At 49.8% G+C, this 21,877-nt stretch overlaps 1 protein-coding gene across 2 annotated transcripts; it reads right to left on the bottom strand.

The window, feature by feature from the left end:
• Positions 1-478: 478 nt before the first annotated feature.
• Positions 479-12,882, bottom strand: LOC125338612 (cytochrome P450 2A5). Of its 2 annotated transcripts, none has more exons than XM_048329520.1 (9): positions 12,659-12,882; positions 11,940-12,102; positions 11,296-11,445; positions 10,571-10,731; positions 9,445-9,591; positions 7,688-7,829; positions 6,337-6,524; positions 5,404-5,545; positions 479-675 (listed from the first exon to the last, which is right to left on the bottom strand). In XM_048329520.1, the coding sequence occupies exons 1-9, from the start codon at positions 12,836-12,838 to the stop codon at positions 494-496; spliced, it is 1,455 nt and encodes a 484-aa protein (XP_048185477.1). In that variant the 5' UTR covers positions 12,839-12,882; the 3' UTR covers positions 479-493. The 2 variants fall into 2 exon arrangements, with proteins under 2 accessions (XP_048185477.1, XP_048185476.1); XM_048329519.1 differs by having other exon boundaries at positions 9,445-9,621; positions 12,659-12,881.
• Positions 12,883-21,877: the final 8,995 nt, after the last annotated feature.

Raw genomic sequence — 21,877 nt, 5'->3', positions numbered from 1 at the left:
GAGGGAAGAGTCTGCTGGGCTTTTCCTGCCCAGGCTGGCTTTGAGCTGGGATCCTCAGAGCTCAGCCTCGTGAGTAGCCAGGATGACAACCTATGGAGCAGCAGCCCTCAGCAAGGACTTCCTAAGCCTTAGCATGCCGCTCATCTGCAGAGGATTCCAGAGCAGCACATAAGCCTTTTGCTCAGGCTGTGTGAGCAGAGCTCATCCGACACCTGATGTAAACGACACAAAATTCCTTCAATAAATAAGAACTGATTTATTTTTATTACCGCTCACGACGTAAACATTCCCTTTCTGACATTCCAGCTTGGAAGTGTCCAACTTCAGCAAGGTCAGCAATCTGGCCTGTTTCCCCTTCCCATCTGATCTATCAGCCTCTCCCTTCCCCCTTCATTTTTGCTCTTGCCCCCCACCCCTCCCAGTGGCCCAGGCCCCTCCCTCCCCCTCTGCCCCCCATCCCCTCCTCTCCCCCTCCCCTGGCAGAGCCTTGGGCTCAGCGAGGCTGGAAGCTTATAGTATAGGTTGGTGGGATTGTGGCAAAGCCCACATGTTTGGGGGACACGTCGATGTCTTGGGCCGGCTGCGTGGACTTGAAATGGAAGTTCTGCATGATGGTGGTAAGGAAAAGAAAGAGCTCCATTCTAGCCAGGCCTTCTCCAAAACAGTATCGCTTTCCTGCAGAGGAGAGGAGGCAGGCAGGGGTGAAGCCAACTCTCTCTGTGAGCTAACCCCCAAATCCCAAGTCCCCAGCTGAGTCCTCTAAGGGTGGGGCAGGGAAAGCTGTAAAATTCTAGCCTCTCTAAGCTTGGGTTTCCCTAGGTGACTGAGCATTATTCTTTAGTTTTTCCTCTCAAGGCTGGCTCCACTTACAGTATATTTTTTGATCAATCATGGAGCTTGAACTGAAGGCCTGACTGCTGTCCCTAAGATTTTTCACTCAAGGCTAGTCCTGCCCTGGCTGGCTTCCAATCACCATCCTCACTTCTGAGCCTCCTGAGTAGCTAGGATGGCAGCTTGAGCCACAGGATGTGGGGGATTTATGCTGCCCTTCCCCCAGCCCTGGGGCAGTGTGGCAGGGAGCCCCTCCCACCTGGCATTTCCAGGTCCCAATCTGCAAACGGGGCGCCGGGATTGAGAATTTCTGGGCTGCCGATACAGGGGCCCGGCAGCTGTGGGTGGCGCCTAACGCAGGAGCGTCCAGGGGCGCAGAGCATTGCGCGCCCCCTCCACCCCCAAAGCGCGCGGCGGCGGGCGGAAACTGCTTTATGCTGGCTCCCTCCCCCTGCCTCTGAGGTCTGGGAAGGCTGAATGATCTGCTTTAAAGGAAACAAAAAGGTTGTTGGTTTTTTTTTGGTCAACGTTCGCTAGTCGGAGATTCGTTAACTCTGAGTTTGTGGGCTAAATCCTAGGCTTGGTTAACAGATAAAAGAGATTCCAAATTTTCCCGCCACTGCCGCGGATGGGCCGGGAATCAAGAGATGGGCAGACCTCGGGTGACTGCAGCTGGGCGGGGCTAGCGCCTGTGTCTGTGAAAACCCCACCCCCCACTGCGCTCCCCTGCGCGGTTTTTCTCTCTCTTAAACTCGCAGCAGCTACAGGCTGAGTGAGAGAACAACAACAACAACAAAAGCCTCAGATTTAAAAAGGCGAACAACAGTTTTGATACAGCAATAAGTAATTTGGTTGGATTTCCTATAATTACCAGTTCAAAAATACCAAAAACTGGAGGAGTTTTTCTGGATGGATGGAAAGTTTGCTCATCTGGTGTGATTTGAAAAAAAAAAAAAATTGTCAGGTTGGGAGTCACAGATTTGTCTTGGGATTGGGTGACTAGGAGAGGTTTCCTTTCTGTTTTTTTTTTTTATCAACCACATGGTTCTATTATGGGCAAATTAATAGCATTTGCCACTGGAATTCCAGAAAACTTAAATGGCCAATCAAAAAAGCAATTTTAAGAGCACTCAAGGTTCATATATGTGTCTGTGTGTCTGTATGTCTGTCTGGTAAAATTTAAAAGCAGAACAAAATAGGTTTTCAGCCCAATGTTTGGGTGCAAGCAAATATGTCTAAGAAAAACTCCAAAAGGTTCAAATAATACAGCATGTGGTATAAGTACAATGATATAAAACCAGTGGGTTTTTTTTTATATTCAGTGTGTTAAAAGTCAAGTGTACATCTAGTCCTGACAATTCTTTGGCATAAATTAAGATTTTACCTTCCCATTTTTCTCTCCTGTGTTCTCATAAACTCTCAAGATCAAGAAATTGGAATCGTTTCATACAAATGTGACTATTAACCTAAATTTTCCTAACCCAAAATCAAACATTTTGCTTCCTAGGATGCAGGTCCAATGCGTGTACTAGCTGTCTGTTCCCAAGCTGCCTGGTTTCACTACTAACAATTCCTTGGTCTCTTTCTCTCTCTTGCATTGGAAACTGCTTAAACGATTTATGAGCCTTGTGAGGATTTAAATAGTCCTATCCTAACAGTTACTCGGAACCTGCTAATTTGGGATGAAAGACGCAGCCACTGCTAAAACTGAAAATTCCACACTGCTTTAACCCTTTGCCCCCGGTTGTCATTTATCTGTGTTCTCTTTCACTTGCCAGTAAGATTAAATGGCGTGATTCAGATTGATGGCACATAGATCTCATGTTCTCTAAGTGTTACAGCAAAACCTTAACAAGAAGTTTTTGGTCAGCTCTCAACAAGTTACAAATGGATTATCTCTGTTGTTTTCCTTGTTGCTCAATTGGAGATAAAAAGGGCTGGTATGACTAAGACTCCCTGGATACAGTTCAAAGCCAGCCCGGGCAAAAGAAAAATCTCTCTAAAACTCCACCTCCCAGTTAACCAGCAAAGAGCCAGATTGAGAGCTTGACTCAAGAGAACCAGCAAAATGTTGAAAGCGGCACCGTGGCTCAAGTGCTAGAGCACTAGCCTCAAACAGAAGTGCTCAGGGACAGTGCTCAGGCCCCAAGTTCAAAACCCATAAATGCAGATGGGAGCATGCCATCCCAGCAACAAGCGCTGGAAGTCCTGGGACTTAGCCAGTCCAGGAGATGGAAATGTGGAGTGGAGGGAGAGGAGAATGGTGTCATATCCTAAATGGAGCTGCCTTGTCTCGCCCTTTTCAAAATGGATCAGAGCCGGGAAATCAAGAGAGGTAATACTTGTCCATTTTCCTTTTTCTCTGCCAGTTGTATATATACTTTTATTTATTTATTTATTTATTGCCTCTGACTGGCTATGCCAAACAGGTTTTCTATCACTAAACACTTCTTTCAGCCATTCCTCCTTACCTGCTCACTTTACAATTGGGTTTATGCTCCAAATGGAACTTTTCTGGCTTATGCCCAGGATATATTTTATGTCATTCATGCCAACCAGCTCTGAGAACTTGTCAATACTTTGCCTGACCTTTTCAAAAGCTTCTTTTAACAGAATAAAATCTCTTGCTGAGATCACCACCTGGGAATTTGCCATTCACAGCCGTCACCCTAACACAGACTTGAACCCTGGAGGCCCCAGCCCTGGAAACTTCTGGGTATGCCCAAGATGCAGGAGTTAGCCAGAGGAGACCATGACACCCTCTGGCCCTAGTGACCATTCTCGTGGTAATGATGGGAACTTTTGCCAGCCACACTGGATGGTGCCAGGCTGACCAGGGGCCCCTTGATTATGTCACCCCCTTTCAGCAGGAAGTAGCTACAGATAAAAAGACCTTCGCCCATATCCCCAACCCAGCCTGGTGCCCACCGGTGTCATAATTTTAAAAAACAAAAGAGTAGGAGTAGCCCCCAGGATTAATTAAGGGTAGTTATGCTTATATTAAATATCTTAAAATTTTTTTAAAAAAATCATCCCAAATCAGTGTGGGATGGAGCACTGTATGTGACTTTCCAGATTGGAAAACTAAACCCAGAGCACTTTCTCTGGAGAAATGTCTTGTTGCTGTCTCTAGGAAAACGAGGACCATACTGGATTTCTTCTGTTCTTTCAAGAGAATATAGAAGGCCTGCCTGCACACAAGGGCGATAGCGGTAGGAGACAACCTGTCTGCTTTCTAGATTCTTTCTTGAGCATCTCATGGCGCAATGTTTTGCCGTGGCAATACTGCCCACAGAGTCACACAAAAACTAAAGAAATTTTACACTGTGTTTCTTCCTTTCCTCTCCCCCTGCTGCTAGACTTGGGGAGTCCCGTTGGAAAGGAAATCAGAGCTGAGGGTTCTGACACCTTATCTTGATATTTGTGATAATGTTTACAAAATAGGAGCTGAGGGTTTTGACACTCAACCCCAATGTTTCATGATAGAAATGTTTTGAAAAAAGTAAGCGCAAAGGTTTAGCACCTTTGCTTCAATGTTTACAAAAGAAGGAATGTTTTACTAACTACATGTGCTTAAGTTACCAGCTACTGTGAACTACCAGAGATGCCAGAGCTTCAGCCTGCTTCTACCTCACCGCCAAAAGAGGGATGATGTCTGCACTTGGTGCAGAAACAGACTAAAGACTCCAACGTTTTTGGACTTGGACTGCCTTATGCCTACATATGTGCTATATGTTTACAGCATCCCCTGCTAATTTAAAAACAAAAACAAAACAAAAACAAAAAAAGTGCAGATGTTGGGGCTTTACGCTGCCCTTCCTCCAGCCCTGGGGCAGTGTGGGAGGGAGCCCCTCCCACCTTCTGGCCTTAACCAGAAGAGAAGCAAGCAGTCCCCGCCTCTCAGCTCGGCCCCTGTCTAATGGCGGAGGCCTGGCCCTTGGGGGATTGTAATCTCCGCCCATAGAGGAAGTTTGTGACATCACCGTGACAGACACGGTCTTTAGCCTATGACTGACCCTTTGGCCAGTCCCCCTCCTTTCCCGCCATTACCGTTATATAACCCCTCCCCCCCAATTAAATCCTGTGAGACTCATGAACCATCGAATACATCTCCCCATGCATCTCTCTCTGCTGCCGTTTCTGGGGGGGGAGGGGAAAGGGGGGTCTCGGCAACCTTTCCTCGGCTTAGCGCAATTCACAAGAACACGCTTTGCCTTCTGCGGGCGGGAGGCTAAAGCCGAATGTTCTTTCATAGTTTGGAATTTGGGCATCTCCTCTGGAGAAGTGGGGAGAGGGGTCACGAACCCCAACACAGACAATGTGGTTACCTCACTCTGTTCTTGATTTTCCTCATTTCTGGATGAGCTTTGATGATCCCTTTTGTGTTGCCTGGCACCCAATAGGATGTTTGGGAATTACCATGGGTTGCAGGTAGGGGATCACAGACTAGATCCAACGGACCTTCCAAGCTAGAGAAAGGCACTAATGATTTTGTGGGTCAGAGAGGGGCTGGCACACACAGCTGTCCCTTTGCTTTGAGCCATGGCCTGGTGGCCAATGCTGGTCACTCACCGATGGAAAAGGGGACAAAAGCGTCACTCTTCTTAAACTGTCCCTTGTCATCCAGGAAGTGGTGAGGGTTGAAATCTCGGGGGTTAGAGAAGAACTTGGGGTCTCTAAGCACAGAGCCCAGCATGGGGAACACTTCGGTACCCTGAGAAGAAGAGGAGGAAGGGAGAGTGAGAAAGGCAGATGGAAGATGAATGTGATGAAAGTCCCCTGGGACGGGGTAGGAGGGGCCAGGGAATGGAGTCATGGGAGTGGAGGGTGGAGTATTTTTTGGTGGTTAACTGCAGATAAAAGTCTCATGGTAATGGCACTGTGGGTGAAAGTGGTAGAGTGCTAGCCTTGAACAAAAAACTCAAGGACAGTGACCAGGCCCTGAGATCAAGCCCCACAACAACAACAACAAAAACATGGACTCTCCTGCCCTGGCTGACTTTCAGTCTGGATCCTCAGATCTCAGCCTCCAGAATGCCTATGAGGACAGGCCTGAGTTGCCAGTGCTGGGATTTCCCTCTCTTGATTTAAGAAGATTCAAGTCAAGGCTTGGATCTCCTGAGCCATGGAAGATGGGGAGCAGGGGGTTCAGAGGGAGCAAGAATACAGAATTTTCTGAGTAGGAAAGAAGAAGGGACATGGGGGCTAAGGAAGCCTTTGATTAAGATGGGAAGACAGGGGCTGGGAGTATAGCCTAGTGGCAAGAATGCTTGCCTAGTATACATGAAGCCCTGGGTTCGATTCCCCAGCACCACATATTTAGAAAACGGTCAGAAGTGGTGCTGTGGCTCAAGTGGCAGAGTGCCAGCCTTGAGCAAAAAGAAGCCAGGGACAGTGCTCAGGCCCTGAGTTCAAGACCCAGGACTGGAAAAAAATAACAGATGGGAAGACAGGGGGTAAGGTGTGCAAGGGAGTTGAGGTGCTGGGGTCCCAGGCAAGGGGCACCTTGGGCAGAAGGAACTCCCGGAACTTGGTGTCCTTTGTGACCCTGCGGGCCAGCCCCATGGGAATCATGTCTCCAAATCTCTGGATCTCGTGAATCACAGCCTCTGTGTAGGGCATCTTTGCTCGGTCCTCAAACTTGGGCTGCCGGTTTTTGCCAATGACCCGATCAATCTCTTCATGGACTTTGGCTGGGAGTGGGAGAGAAAGGGGAAATGTGTTTAGGTATTTGAAGTCTTTCAATCAGGGATGAGAATGAAAAGAAGAAGAAGAAGAAGAAGAAGAAGAAGAAGAAGAAGAAGAAGAAGAAGAAGAAGAAGAAGAAGTAGAAGTAGTAGAAGGAGAAAAGAGCTTGGCACTGGTGGCTAACACCTGTCATACTAGCTATTCAGGAGGCTGCGATCTAAGGATCAGGGTTCAAAGCCAGCCTGAACAGGAAAGTCCATGAGATTCTTATCTCCACTGAACCACCAGAAAAGTGGATGTGTACTGTGGATCAAGTGGTAGATTGCTAGCCTTGAACAAAAAAGCTCATGGACAGCACCAAGGCCCTGAGTTCAAGCCCCACAACCAACAAAAAAAATAAAGAGAAAGAAAGAAAGAGGGAAAAGAAGGAAGGAAGGGGGAAAAGAAGGAAGGAAGGAAGGAAGGAAGGAAGGAAGGAAGGAAGGAAGGAAGGAAGATGGGGAAGAGGGATGGAGAGAGGGAGGGAGAGAGAGGGGAAGAGAAAGAAAACTGTATGCAGGTCTTGGAACAATGAATAACAGGCATACAGCTCATCATTCATTCACAACAGCTGTTGGCTATTAGCTCATTGTTCCATCAGTATCAAGAGAGGAATCTTAGGGCTGTAACTTAGAGAAGGAGGCAGTTGGGTCCTTTGTGGTTTAGATCAGCAATTTACCAATCAGTTCAGCTAACACCAATAATTTTTTTGTCAGTTGTGGGGCTTGAACTCCAGGCCTGGGAGCTGTCCCTGACTCTTTTGCTCCAGGCTAGCACTCTACCACTTTATGGCACAGCACCACTTCTGGTTTTCTGGTAGTTCATTGCAGATAAGAGTCTCACGGACTTTCCTGCCTGGGCTGGCTTTGAATCGCAATCCTCAGATCTCAGCCTCCTGGGTAGCTAGGATGACAGGTGTGAGCCACCAGAACCTAGCTACCAATATTTTCATAGCTAAGATGTTAGTAGCCAAGTCCACAAGCTACTTTCTCCCATCTTGATTGTAACAGGGCTTATATGAAGGTCCAGGTAGTTAGGAAAAATGAGAACATGACAGCTAACTTAGGGGAACTTTTAGGGCCTGCCCCCCTCCCCTCACTTCTCTGTCCCCAACCCCGCTTGGCCTTACCCTCCACATCTGGGTGTTTCATGAGCAGCAGGAAGCCATAACGCAAGGTGGTGCTGACGGTCTCTGTGCCCGCAAAGAAGAGGTTCAGGGTGGTGAGCACCAGGTTCTTCATGTAGAATTCTGTATTGGGGTTCTTCTTCTCCTGCAGGGAGAAAGGCCTTCAAGTCTACCCCACTTCTCACTCCCTTGAAGGATCTTCTGGAATGTTCTTTTGGCATCTACCTCTGTGAGGTCCAGGTGGAAAATCAATCTGCCAGGCTCTCCATCCTGTTTCCAGAATTTTGCCCGGGATATTGACTGTGGCCAAAAACACACCTCTCATCGTTATCTTGCTGACCATCTTATTTATTGACTGACTGATTGATTAATTGATTGATTGTTGGTCTTGTGGCTTGAACTCAGGGTCTTGGTGCTGCCTATGAGCTCTTTTGTTCAAGGTTAGTCCTCTACCACTTTGAGCCACAGCTCCACTTCTGGTTTTTGTTTACTTGATTGGAGATAAGAGTCTCACAGACTTTCCTGCCCAGGCTGGCTTCGAACCATGACCCTCAGATCTCACCCTTTGAATAGCCAGGATTCCAGGCGTGAGCCACCAGCATCCAGATTTTTTATTTATTTTTTTCTTTATAAGGTCAAAGACTGAGACTTTACCTTGGTACCTGATTCTTTCGCTCATGACTGGCACTCTACCAATGGAGCCAGGCCCCCACCCCTCCCGGCCATCTGATTTGTGTGTGTGTGTGTGTGTGTGTGTGTGTGTGTGTAAGCACATGTGTGCATATGCAAGTACTAGGGCTTGAACTCTAGACCACTCATTCTCATTCGGTGTAGTAGCTTAAAGCACTAGTGTCAGAGACAGACCAGGAGTAATCTAGAAACACAGTTTCCATGCTGTGTGAGCCCAGGCAGATCACCAACACTCTTTGGGCTGTGATTCCTCATTGTTATCCTAATATAACCTATTTTAACAGCTATGATGAGTCGAGCACCAGTGGCTCATGCCTGTAACCCTAACCAATCAGGAGGCTGAAATCAAAGGATTTGCTGTTTGAAGCTAGCCTGGACAGGAAAGTCTGTGAGACTCTTCTCTCCAATGAACAAGCAAAAATTACCAGGAAATGGGGCTGTGGCTCAAGTGGGAGAGGACTAGCTTTGGGCAAAAGAAGCTTGGGAATAGCCCTTGAGTTCAAGCCCCAGGACTGGTGTGCAGGTGCGTGCAGTTGTGCGCGTGCACACACACACATACACACACGGCTCTGACGGGCACTAAATAAAGCTGGGCACGGGTGGCTCACACCTGTAATCCTAGCTACTCAGGAGACTGTGCTCTGAGGATCACGGTTTGAAGCCAGCCCAGACAGAAATGTCTCCATGAGACACTTATCTCCAATGAACCTCTCAAAAGCCAGGAGTAGTGCTGTGGCTCGCATGGTAGAGTGCTGCCCATGAGCACAAAGAGGTTCAGAGACAGCGCCCAGGCCCTGAGTTCAAGCTCCAAAAGCAACAGAAAAAAAATGCCTATCATAGGCATTGGGGTAGAGTTGGATAAGGGTTCTGTAGAAGAACACCCATATTCATTATGATTGACACTGAGGATTATTTATGTAATATAACATTATGATCCACATTAAAGAAGGATTATTTATATAATTGACATAGCTCTGGGTTTTCCATCCTAGCCCCATCTGGGCTATGTATGACATTGCATGGCATTGAACTACCTTCCCCCACCCCCTCCCCCGGGCTGCTGCACACACCTCCAGCATGCGGATGAGGAAGGAGTCGATGAAGTCTCGCGGGGAGTTGGGGTCCAGGGTGCGCTGGTTCTGTTCCACCTTCTTGGTGATGAAATCCTCCAGCCCCTGCAGCTCCTTAAAGGCTTGTTGCTGTGGTCCTGGCAGGTGCTTCATGATGGAGTAGAACATCTCATAGAGCTGGGGTGGGGTTGGGGGTTTGTGTAGAGAGAAAATGGGAAAAAGACAGACATTCACCTGACATCTTAGCACACACCTGTAATCCTAGCTACTCTGGAGATGGAGAGTGGAGGTAGGTCTCAAGTTTGAGGCAACTGTGCCTAGCATAAATGGGTGAATAAATAAATAACGATAGATAGCTCAAGGACAGAGTGCTTGGCTAATATGCTCAAGGTCTTGGCTTCAAACTCCAGCAGAACACAGGGCAAAATCACACCCCTCCGTCAATTGTCAGTGCACTCCCAGAGGCCATAGGGCCCCCATCTGCCATCCTCCTGCCTCCAAGGTACCTCAAAACCAGCCCACCATGTGTACACCTGAAGAGCTGTGCCAGGACCCAGAGTCAGTGACCAATACGCAGGTCTCCGAGGACAGGTGGACACGTGCTCGGCTCCTGGGCTGCAGGTGGCAGCAAACCAACTTCATGGGCTGACAGGTGCGCACTGCCTGAAGCTGGGCCAGTGACTGTGCTGCCTCTCCCAGGCGCTCCACCATGTGAGCCACAGCTCCAAGTCATAGCTTTTCACTGGGTAATTGGAGTCTCACAGACTTTCCTGCCTAGGATGGTTTCAACATCTATCAGATCTCAGTCTCCTGAACAGCTGGGATTACAGGCATGAGTCAATGGCCTTCACGTTTGTTCTGTCTGTGGTGCGGCCTGGGTGCTGTTCCTGAGCTCTTTTGCTCTAGGCTGGTGCTTTACCGCTTTGAGCCACAGTGCCACATCCAGGTTTTTCTTGTCCATTGGGGATGAGTCTCACAGAAATTCCTGCGCAAGATGGTTTCAAACCTTGATCCTCAGATCTCAGCCTTGCAAGCAGCTAAGATAAGAGGTGTCACCCAACAGAGCCTGGCTATTTTGAAGTTATTTCTATGACCTACACTCGGGGCAGGGGCACGGTGTGGGTACCTGCCCGGTGGAGGTGGCTGTGAACTGGAAGCTGCCCAGCATCATTCGCAGGAGAGACAGGAACTCCTTGTCCTCATAGTCGAAGCGGTCCCCAAAGACAATGGAGCTGATGACATTGGAGACGGTTCTGCTCAGGTAGAAGGTGGGGTCAATGAAGGTGCCTGCAGGATGGAGAGTGAGGGGTTTATTGAGATGCCTGTAGGGGTGAAGGGGATAAAGGATGGGGGAGTCTGCAGGACTGGAGGGTGGCTGCCTACAGGGGCGAAGGGTGGGGAATCTATAAAGACACCTGCAGGGGTGGATGTGTCTATGAAGGCATCTGCAGAGGTAGAGGGTGGGGGCTGTATGGAGATTCCTGTAGGGGTGGAGGGTGAGAGGTCTGCAGGGGTGCAAGGTGGAGGGTCTGCAGGAGTAGAGGGTAAAGCGTCTGCAGGGGTGGAGTGTGAGAGATCTGCAGGGGTGGAGTGTGAGAGGTCTACAGGGGTGGAAAGCAGGGTAGGCTGGGGAGCCCAGGAAAGATCTATCTTGGAAAAGAACCAAACTTAATGATCTTATGCCACTCTGAGTATTTGGGCAAGATTGGGGGGTGGAGTGGCTGAGCCAAAATTTCTAGAACAAGAGGGAATGACAGGGGGGACACATTTCATCTATCATCCATGCAGGCTCCCACAGAGTGCCCAGTGTGGTCCTGCTCCATTCCACTCCCTTATCCCACCGGCACCCACCGCGTGTGTCCCGCAGCGCCTGGATGAGGAAGCCGGCCTCCTCCTGGATGCGCTCCTCAATGCCACGCTTGCCCACGCCAAAGTCCCGCAGCGTGGTGATGGAGAAGCGCCTCAGCTGCTTGGCACGCTCCCCATTGCTGAAGGCCACGCCTGGGGAGGGGTGAGGGAGAGGATCGGAACCCATGACCCCCAAAGTGTGTGGGGGCCAGGACCCACAGAGCACCTTGGGGACGCTGGGTAAGCTGGAAGCCTGGAGGCCCGGCTGTGCAGAGAGCAAGACAAGGGAGAGGAGCTCTATGGGCAGAAGAGCGAGCGAGGGAGCCAGGAAGAAACCCCAGACTCAGGGACAGAGATCTACAGATCATGGGGAAAGAAACAGGGAAGGGGAGACAGCCCCCCTCCCTCAGAGAGAGAGAGGGAGTAAGGAGAGAGGAAGAGAGAGGGGAGAGGCAGAAAGGCGGGAGATGACTTTTGAAATGGATGGAAAGGGGGAGAGTGACTGCTTTCTGTCCACAGAGAACTGGAAGCAAGAGGGAAAGACACTGGGAAGGTCTGAGGCAAGCCAGAAGCTTGAAAGATCCAGAGGAAACAGGCTGGGGAAACAGAGACTACTCAGCCCTCCACTCCATGGCCCCTAGGCTCACCGTAGCCTTTGAAGAGCCAGTCGAAGGTGGCCTGCTCCCCACGCCCGCTGAACTCATCGGCCTGATCCACCAGTGCTTCCTTCACCGCATCCTGGCCACACAGCACCACGACCCGGCGAGGGCCCAGGTGAACCGTGAACACAGGGCCGAAGCGATCACTCAGCTGGGAAAGGGCGGATGGGAAAAATCTGAGCAACAAGCTTGCAGGTACTGGGGTGCATTGGCTTTTTCCCCAAACTCTGGAAAGTCAACAAACTGAAGTTTTGCACATGTGGTCTTTTCCTGCTAAGAAAAAAAACCCCATACATTTATTTTTATCTTTTGGTGCCTGTCCTGGGGCTCGAACTTGGCACCTGGGCTCAGTGCCTGAGCGCCACTGCTCAAGGCTAGCACTCTACCACTTTGGCGCCACAGCGCCACTTATAGTTTTCCAGTGGCTCATCATGGGAGATAAGAGTCTCATGGGCTTTCCTGACCCGGCTGGCTTTGAACCACAATCCTCAGATGTGAATCTGCTGAGTAGCTAGAATTATAGGAGGGAGCCATGGTAACCGGATAGAAATTGGCTTCCAAAGATTCCCACTACTCCCTCTCCCCAAGGGAAAAAAAATCCCTATTCAATACTCTGGCTCATGCAGTCGGTGGTCAGCGCCTCTGCCCTGTGGATATGGGGGCGTCTGTCCCCCCACCCCAACCCTCCGCCTCCCAGCCCGCCGCACCTTCATGAGAGAATCGTACATCTGCTCCGTGTTGAGCTGCAGATAGTTTCCAAGGAAAGGCAATGGCGTGGGGCCTGGAGGCAGCTTTCCCGACAGCTTCCTCTGCCGCCAGACAGACATCAACACCAGGACAGTCAGACAGGCCAGTACGGCCACCAGCAGCATGCCTGAGGCCAGCATGGTGGCAACCAGGGTGCCAGTCAGATGGTGGTGGCTGAGCTGGTGTCTTGGCTGCCTTTATACTCTGTGGGAGTGAAGGCTGGCCTTTGGCCTGGGTTGCATAACTGTCTCGTTTTCTTTGCACACGACCTCCTCCCCCCAATCTCCTATTGTGCATCCCACCTACTTTGAGACACACCCAGTAAGCCAGGGAGGGGAGGATCTCAGAGATTAACGGGGAACAGGCTGGGTGTGTGGCACTTGAGGAGGAAGTACCCCAAGACTGTGGATCCATTACCTCCAAATCTTGGGTAGAGTTCCTTGAGCTTTAGATAGAGGGTCTCCAAGACCTCACACAGCACAGGTGAATTTTGTTTTTAGGGTCTCAGGAGAGGTTTGGGTTTCAGGCAAATGATGGATTGGTGATAGGTGGTTACAGGTTTGAGAATGTTCTAGTGAAGTGAGATTTGGTGGGGTCAAGGGTGATGGCTTGGAGGGACAGGGGCTAAGAACGATCCTGAACTGTGAGTATGGAGGAAGAAAGCCCAGCCGGAATCGAGAATGAGCACCTGAGCCCAGGTGTGGACCTGCTGTGATTGCAGCTCTGTGTTGTCTCTTGAGACCCCGAGTGGAAGGTCATGATGGGCGTCACGGAGCAAGGACCCCCCCTCCCCCCACTGCCTGTGATCCACACCTGAGTCACATTTCAGCAGGACAGCACACAGCCCTGAAGGCAAAATTCTGGGGTCACAATGGGCAGAGGGACAGGCTAGTTCCAGGACGTAATAACCACCAATGTGGCAGAAAACCCTAGGTACCAAGGGGTCCGATTTGCAAGGAGCCCCCACTGGATTTCCCACCCCCTAGGCAAGTGCAGTCCATTTATTAGATCGCTTCTATTACTGTGGTTATTTATGACTGCCCCCTATTTTACACATAGGTTTCTTTTGCACAGAGCCCAGAGATTATGTCTGGAATGCAAACATGACACTCTTTTGTCAGTTGTGGGGCCTGAGATAAGAGTCTCACTGATTTTCCTATCCTTGCTGGCTTTGAACCAAAATTCTCAGATCTCAGCCTCTTGAATCACTAGGATTATAGGCGTAAGATACCAGCTCCAGGCCTGTTTTCCTTTCCCTTTTTATTTTCTTTTTCCTGTGTCAGTCCTGGGGCTTGAACTCAGGGTCTGGGATATGTCACAGACCCTGGTAGAGGTCCCGGGTAGGCTCTGTGCACACTTGGTTGTCACAGAAGACGTTGTCCACCTCTTTCTGGAAATCAGATGGGTGGGTGAGGCTGGCACCCCAGGCCTGGCCTGTCACTTGCAGTTTTCTTCCTATCCTTCTAGGGTGCTGGACTCTGAGTCCTGTGTGGAGAGAATAAAGGACAAGAACAAAGCCTGGTGGTAGAAAAGTTGTTTGTTGATTTGGGAGGGGGAAGAGGTGGGGAAAAGGATTAGCAAAGGCTTGGCAGACATTAATATCCCGGATTGGGGTTACTAGCCTACACCTGGGCTGGCCCCTGGCCTGGGCCTCTCTTCTCCCCTCTGGGTGTTTTGTTTATTTGTATTTATGTTTTTCTTGGAGTCATTTGTAGAATTTTGTGCTTCATGAGGGATGCATCAGGAAACGGCTTGAGAGTGGAGATGGGCTTCCATGATCCCCTCCTGGAAGGGTCTGGATGAGGTCAGATAGGAGAGGGACATAAGGACAAAGAGGTCACGTGTGTTTGCTCTTCCTGATGTTTTCTGGAACATGGAACCAGGATCAGTGTCAGGAGTCATGTGGAGAAACACATGCCAGACATGGTGACTCAGGACAAAAGGAGCAAGGGAGGGTGAACATAGGAAAATCTCTCTCCTGACCCCCCTGGTTGTACTCTCAATTTCCCTGAGGTTAAGAGCAAGGATGAAGCACGGATTTTAGAATGCTCTTTTGTGTGTGTCTGTGTGTATGTGTGCTGGTTGTGTGATTTGAACTTGGGTCCTGGGTGTTCTCCCTGATGTTCTGTGTTCAACACTCGTGTGCTACCATGAAAGCCACAGCCCTAATTTTAGTTGGTTCATTGGCGATTAAGGGTCTCATAGACTTTCCTGCCCTGACTGACTTTGAACCCTGATCCTCAGATCTCACGCTCTAGCTAGGATTACAGGCCGGAGCACCCGTGCCTGGCTAGAATCTTCTTCGTTCTTCATTGTCACGGGCTCTTGAAGAGATGATTTTAGTCTCTGAGCTTTATGGAGCTAAGGAGACCAGCTATCATGTCTTCAGCTGTTTTGATGAGGTGTATATGAGTTGACACATATTTAATAAAAAGCATTAGAGAAAAGCCAGGTGCTGGTGGCTCACGCCTGTCATCTTAACTACTCAGGAAGCTGAGGTTGAGGATCGAGGTTCCAAGCCACCCTGGGCAGGAAAGTCCATGAAACTCTTCTCCCCAGTGAACCACCCAAAAGCTGTGGAAGTGTAGCTGTGGCTTGAGTGGTGGAGTGCAGGCCTCAGGGGAAAACGCTCAGGGAACTGTTGCCAGGCCCTGAGTTCAAGCCCCAGTACCCTCACACAGACAAAAAAAGCATATATTGAAGCTCCTTTGAACAATCGACATTTTTTAGGTCTGTCCTGGAGAAATGGCCCCTTTCCTTGAGTCTCTCCTGGGGCACCGCAGTCCCCTCCAGCACCTGTCACCTGGGCAACTGGCCTCTCTGGAGGTGGTAGGGGGGTCACCGGTGTCTGGCCACTGCCCCATCCTCTGAAGTCACCTGGGCATGGGGGGCAGCCACGCCCTCCGGCCTTCCCTGTTATGATCCCTCTCCTCCTGCCTACCCTGGTGTGATCTCCTATGATCCCTCTCCTCCCACCTTCTAGGGTCTGATCTCTCTCCTCCTGACATCGGCTCCCTCGCTCCGCCCCACTCCCTGTTGTGGGCCCCAAGCTTGGCCTCTCCCTCTCTCCATGCATCCTCTTCCTCGGAGCCCCGGGGGCACTCCTTTTGCCCTTCGGCCACCCTGCCTTTGGTGGGGTGACCTGGAGGAGGAGGAGTGGGTAAGGAGTCACGGCATCCCCGGGCTCTTCTTTCCCAGGGTCCATCCACCTCCTGCCACCCCCAATGGAGGAAGGAAACGCCCTCGCCGGAACCCGGCCTTGAGCACTGCTGGCCCTGCAGCTGCTCCAGTGTTTCCTGTCTGCAACTGGTGAGAGATTCCAGTCCACCGGCTTTCGGGCTCTGTGTCCAGGTTACCCCCCAAATCCACTGTGGTCCCTAGCGATTGCTCCTAACCCCACCTTAGCAGACCGATCTGCTCCCCATGTCTCCGTTGACTCCGCCTCCCACGTCCTCATTGGCTCCGCCCCCACATCCTGATAGGCCCCGCCCCTACCTCCTCACTGACTCCCCCACGGCCTCACCAACTCCCCTCCTATGTCCTCACAGACTCCGCCCCCCACCTTACCGACTCCACCCCCCACATCCTCACTGTCTCTGCCCCCTCATCATCATAAACCACGCTCCTATTCTTCACAGACTCCCTATGTCCTCACATCTAGTGTTCCCAAGTTCTCTCATACCCCGCCCTTACCTCCTCACTGGCTCTGCCCCCACCCTCCCCCGACCTCCTCCCTTCAACTCTTGTTTCTCCCTGCAGTCCAGTCTCTTCCGGCTCCCCCATGCCACCGACCCCCATGGATGTCCTGGACGCTCACGGACTCTGTAAAGCCAAACTGGCTCCTCTTTTATTGAGGTCGAGTCTGGACAAAGCATAGGCCAGAGACAGACGGTGTCAAGGGCCCCCAAAAGGGACTTCTGATGACCCTCTTCCCAGGAATGTATGCTGGTTTTTGCCGATGCAATGTCGTAGATGGCTGGAGGATCCCTATGTTTAGGGCTTCCTTTGCTCTCCTGCTTGCCCTTCTCTCTGCCAGCCCTGCCCAACTTTCCCTCTCCCCCTGGCACAGGAGCAGCCTGTCTCTGCCCAATCACCTGTTCCTGAACGTGAAGAACCTGGTCCCTTCAGGGACATCGAGGACTTGGCTCCTCCTCTCTAAACCTTCAAAGCCTTCTGCATCTTCTCCTCCCCCTTCTTCTCCTTTTTCCTCTCTTCCCAGGGCTCCCACCCCCTCCCGTGCTCCCTTATGTGCACTGCCGGCCTTGCCAGGGGTAGAGGGAACTGTTTGTGGGTTGCTCCCTTTTCAATGACCAATCTTTCCCAGATTGAGAACCAACTGGACCGGGATCATCTTCCCAAGACCCTAATAATTATACCACAGAGTTAAAATACCTCTCTCTGGCCTATGACCTCACTTGGCCTGACCTCTGTGCCATCCTGCCCTCTGTCCTTACCTTTGAGGAAAAGGAGAAGGTTCAGGCTTCAAGCCCAGGCCCAGGCCGATGGAACCCACGGCCTAGAAAGACCTTCTCCACAGAGGCAACGGTTGTGCCTTCGGAAGAGCCCATTTGGGGTTACGAAAATCATACTCCCGGGCTGGGAATTTGGCCTAGTGGTAGAGTGCTTGCCTCATATATATGAAGCCCTGGGTTCAATTCCCCAGCACCACATATATAAAAAATGGCCAGAAGTGGCGCTGTGATTCAAGTGGCAGTGTGCTGTCCTTGAGCAAAATAAAGCCAGGGACAGTGCTCAGGCCCTGAGTCCAAGGCCCAGAACTGGCAAAAAAAAAAAAAAAAAATCATGCTCCCGGAAGGGTTAACAGAAATAGGATGGTAACCTGCCTGGTGGCTGGCCTCCAGAAGACAGCCCACCTGTGGTCAACTAGGGTAAATTCAGGGAGGTTATCCAGAGACCCACTAAAAACACAGCCAAATCCTTGATCGCCTCCCAGACTCAAGAGAAGGTAAAGTGGCCCATATACCCATTTTATTTCCCAGTCAGCTGCTGATAATGGCCCTCAACATCCCCCCTCCACCACCCAACGAGATTTGGTGAGCTTGGCCTTTAAGGGTTTCCACAACCGAGAGGATTGGGAAAAAGCCAATAAGGCTGCCCATGATAGGAAAAATTACCCGTCCTGGCTGCTGCCCTCAGGGGTCCTCAAAGAAGAAACACCCACCACATGCCGTTGGGACCATGCTTTAAGCATTGCAAGGAAGGCCACTGGGCAAGAGCTTGCCCTCCACCACCTCCACCATCTGTACCCTGCCCCAGGAGTGGCCAACCAGGATGCTGGAGAGTCACTGTCCCCTCTCATACCCCACCCACACAGAGAGGACCCCAACTCACCTGATACCCCACTTGACAGAAGACTGACAGTCCCCAGGGCTGCTGGCTCCCACAATCATCACAATGGAGGAGCCCAGGGTATCTCTTCAGAATGCAGGTAAACTTGTATCCTTTCTTTTGGATACAGGAGCCAATAATTCGGTGTCACCTGAATATTCCAACCCATCTTTTCCCTCCCAGATCTCAGGAGTAGGTGTAGATGGCCTTCCTACTTGCCCCACAACTACAGGACGGGTCCCATGCAGAATAGAAAATTTACCCTTTTCACATTCCTTTCTAATGGTACCCCGTTGTTCCACACCCCTTCTAGGGAGGGACCCACTCCCTAAATTCCAAGTCTCCTCTCAGTCCATATTCCAAGAAAGCCAACAAAGATTCTGCTTTTGTCCTTTGATGAATCTCTGCTCATCTCCCCCCTCCCCGCAGATCTTGTTAATCCTCTCCTGGGCATTTCTACACTGACTGTTGCTTGACACCATACTCCTGTTCCTCATTAAACTTAAGGATCCTACCCATTTCCCCAACACCATGAATACCTCCATTTTTTTTGACATAGGCAAGTTTTAAATCATCCTCTGCCTTCTTAAACAGCAACTTCTCAGACCTACTAACTTCCCCTTCAACACTCCTATCTAACTGGTGATTAAACAGAACAGAACCTATGGCTTGGTACAGGGTCTGCACATTATCAATGCTGCAATGTTTCCTGTCCATCCAGGAGTGTCTAACCCAGATTCTCTCCTTGCACAGCGACCTGCTGGTACCACCCAATTCTCAGTGCTGAATCTGGAAGACACTTTTTTTTTTTTTTTTTTTGCCAGTCTTGGGGCTTGAACTCAGGGCGTGAGCACTGTCTCTGGCTTCTTTTTACTAAAGGCTAGCACTCTACCACTTGAGCCACAGCACCACTTCTGGCGCATATATTTATATATATATATATATATATATATATATATATATATGGCACACACACACACACATATATATATATATATATATATATATATATATATATATATATATATATACGCTGAGGAATCGAACCTAGGGCTTTATGTATTCGAGGCAAGCACTCTTGCCACTAGGGTATATTCCCAGCGTGAAAGACACTTTCTTTACAATCCCCTCACACTCCCACACTTAGGGTCTCTTTGCTTTTACCTGGGTGGACCCAGACACCTCCAGAGCACAACAGCTCCTCCTTCTGGAGGAGCTCCTTCTTCTGGAGGTCAGTCCTCCTTCTGGGGTTTCAGGACAGACCCATTGTTTGAACAGGCATTAGCAAAGGATCTCCTTTGTCTTCAAGTGTCCCCTAGCATCACCTTCAGCATGTGGATGTGCTCTTGCTTTGCAGTCCTTCCTTTGAGCTGGCTTGCCAACATGCGGCTGACCTCCTTAATTTCCTACTGGTCAAAGGATATAGAGTCTCCAAGGCCTAGATAACAAAACCAGAGGTAACATATCTGTGTCTGTCGATAACTGCCACCGAGAGAAATACTCTTGATTGAAAGGCCTATTGACTCTCTCTGAGTCTCGCAGACCAGGGAGGACTTTTGGTCTTTCCTGGTACTTCTGGGCTTTCTTCATACTTGGATACCTGGCTTTGCTACCTTGGCTCTGCTTCAGGTTTGTTAGTGTTCATTGGAGATAAAGAGTCTCACGGGAGGGGAGTGGGGGTCCAGGGAGACATTTGCCTGGGATGGCTTTGAACCCTGACCCTCAGATCTCAGCCTTCTAAGTAGATAGGATTACAGGCATGAGCCACTGGCACTGGGCCTGGCCCATCTTATTTATTTAATGAGAGTGTATAGGTCCTAAGGCTTGAACTCAGAGCCTGGGCACTGTCCCTGAGCTTCTCCCCCAAGCCTGATGCTCTATTCGAGCTATACTCCCACTTCCAGCATTTTGGTGGTTAATTAGATGAGAGTCTTGGATTTTTCTGCCCAGTCTGGCTTTTAACTGTGATCCTCAGATCTCAGCGTCCCCCTTCCCCCAGTAGAAAGGGCCACAGGCATGAGCAGTGGTACCCTGCTACATTCTGTGTTCTTAGCTACCACTCCTGATCACCCAGCCTCACTTGTACTTGTTTTGCTTTATGAAACACCAGAAAATGGCCCAGAGTTTTTTTTTTTGAGTAAAAACATTAAAAGGGGAGCTGAGAATATGGCCAAGTGGTAGAGTACTCACATAGCATGCATGAAGCCCTGGATTCGATTCCTCAGCACCACATATATAGAAAAAGCCAGAAGTGGTGCCTTGGCTCAAGTGCTAGCCTTGAGCAAAAAGAAGCCAGGGACAGTGCTCAGGCCCTGAGTTCAAGCCCCAGGACTGGCAAAAAAAAGAACATTAAAGGGGGAAGGGGATCCTAAATACCTCTATTACTTTCCTAAACTCATGTGAACGTAGGGAAGAAAAAGTAGGCAGACACTGGGTTGGGAGAAGGGGACTTCATTTTTTAATGTAATTTTGTTGATAATAAGTATAAGGTGTTGTACAGGTGTCATAAGTCAGGCAATGAGTACATTTGTTGTTTTGGATAATGTCACCCCTTCTTTGCTTTCCCTCAGTTTCCTCTTTCTATCCCTACCCACAGATTGCATCATTCGTTTTCCACATAGTTTCTACTGAATAACATAAAACCAATGCTTGGCTTTACTTTTTTACTTTTTTCCATGTCGTTCTGTGGGTGATGGGGGAATTTTTGTAAACATGAAAGTGAAGATTCCAGAATGTTAGAAAAGATCTTAGGGGTTGGAGGTTTCACTCCGTGGAAGAGCCCTTGCCTGACAAGTGCAGAGCCCTGAGGATGGTCCTCAGCGCTGCAAAAAAAAATGAAGATGTCTCTTAAGGCTGGGCATCAGTGGCTCATGCCTGAGATCCAAACTACTGAGGAGGCTGGGATCTGAGGATCACAGTTCAAAGCCGGCCTAGGCAAGAAAGTGCATTTTGATCCTTATCTCCTTAAAGCCAGAAGTGGAGCTGTATCTCAAGTGGTAGAGCATCAGCCTTGAGCACCCAAACTCAAGGATAGCTCCCCAACCTTGAGTTCAAGCCTGAGATCCAATGTGCACACACGTGCGCGCGCGCACACACACACACACACACACTCACACATCTCTTAAGAGCTAAGAGATTTGGCATTGCACCTAATGTTTATAATCTCTGTATTCCTAACAAAGATCCAGTTGATCAGGTAGTCCCAGGCCAGGCCAGGCCAGGCCAGAGAAGAGAAATGTGAGCCTGGGGATTAATAGGTTGAGGCCAGAATACTGAAAATATTTGTGTTTCTGAGAGTTTGGGTGGGGTGTTCCTTTTTGAGCATTTGGAGCTGGAGGCGGAGTTGGTGAAATGTCACTAAGGAGAAAGCCAAAGAAGAGAAGCAAGTCAGGGTTTTTTTTTTTTTTTTTTGGCCAGTCCTTGGGCTTGACTCAGGGCCTGAACGCTGTCCCTGGCTTCTTCTTGCTCAAGGTTAGCACTCTGCCACTTGAGCCACAGCGCCACTTCTGGCCATTTTCTGTATATGTGGTGCTGGGGAATCGAACCCAGGGCCTCATGTATACGAGGCAAGCACTCTTGCCACTAGGCAATATCCCCAGCCCCAAGTCAGGGTTTTTTCCCTTCTGTCTGATTGTTTGGATAACTAAAACATGTAGCTACCAGAATGTTCCCTGTCCAGAAATGGTAGGTGCTAGAGTAGAAAAAAAGAGAAAGAACTTTGTTTTTGCTGGTCATGGTGCTTGCTCAGGGCCTACGATCTATCCCTGAACTCTTTTGGTCAAGGCTAGCACTCTGCCACTTTGAACCACAGCACTACTTGGGGTTTTCTG

The sequence above is a fragment of the Perognathus longimembris genome, chromosome 20 (assembly GCF_023159225.1).
Source record: "Perognathus longimembris pacificus isolate PPM17 chromosome 20, ASM2315922v1, whole genome shotgun sequence".
Classification (NCBI taxonomy): domain Eukaryota; kingdom Metazoa; phylum Chordata; class Mammalia; order Rodentia; family Heteromyidae; genus Perognathus; species Perognathus longimembris.
Note: the sequence above shows the minus strand (reverse complement) of the source record. Positions and strands in the feature narration are given on the sequence as shown.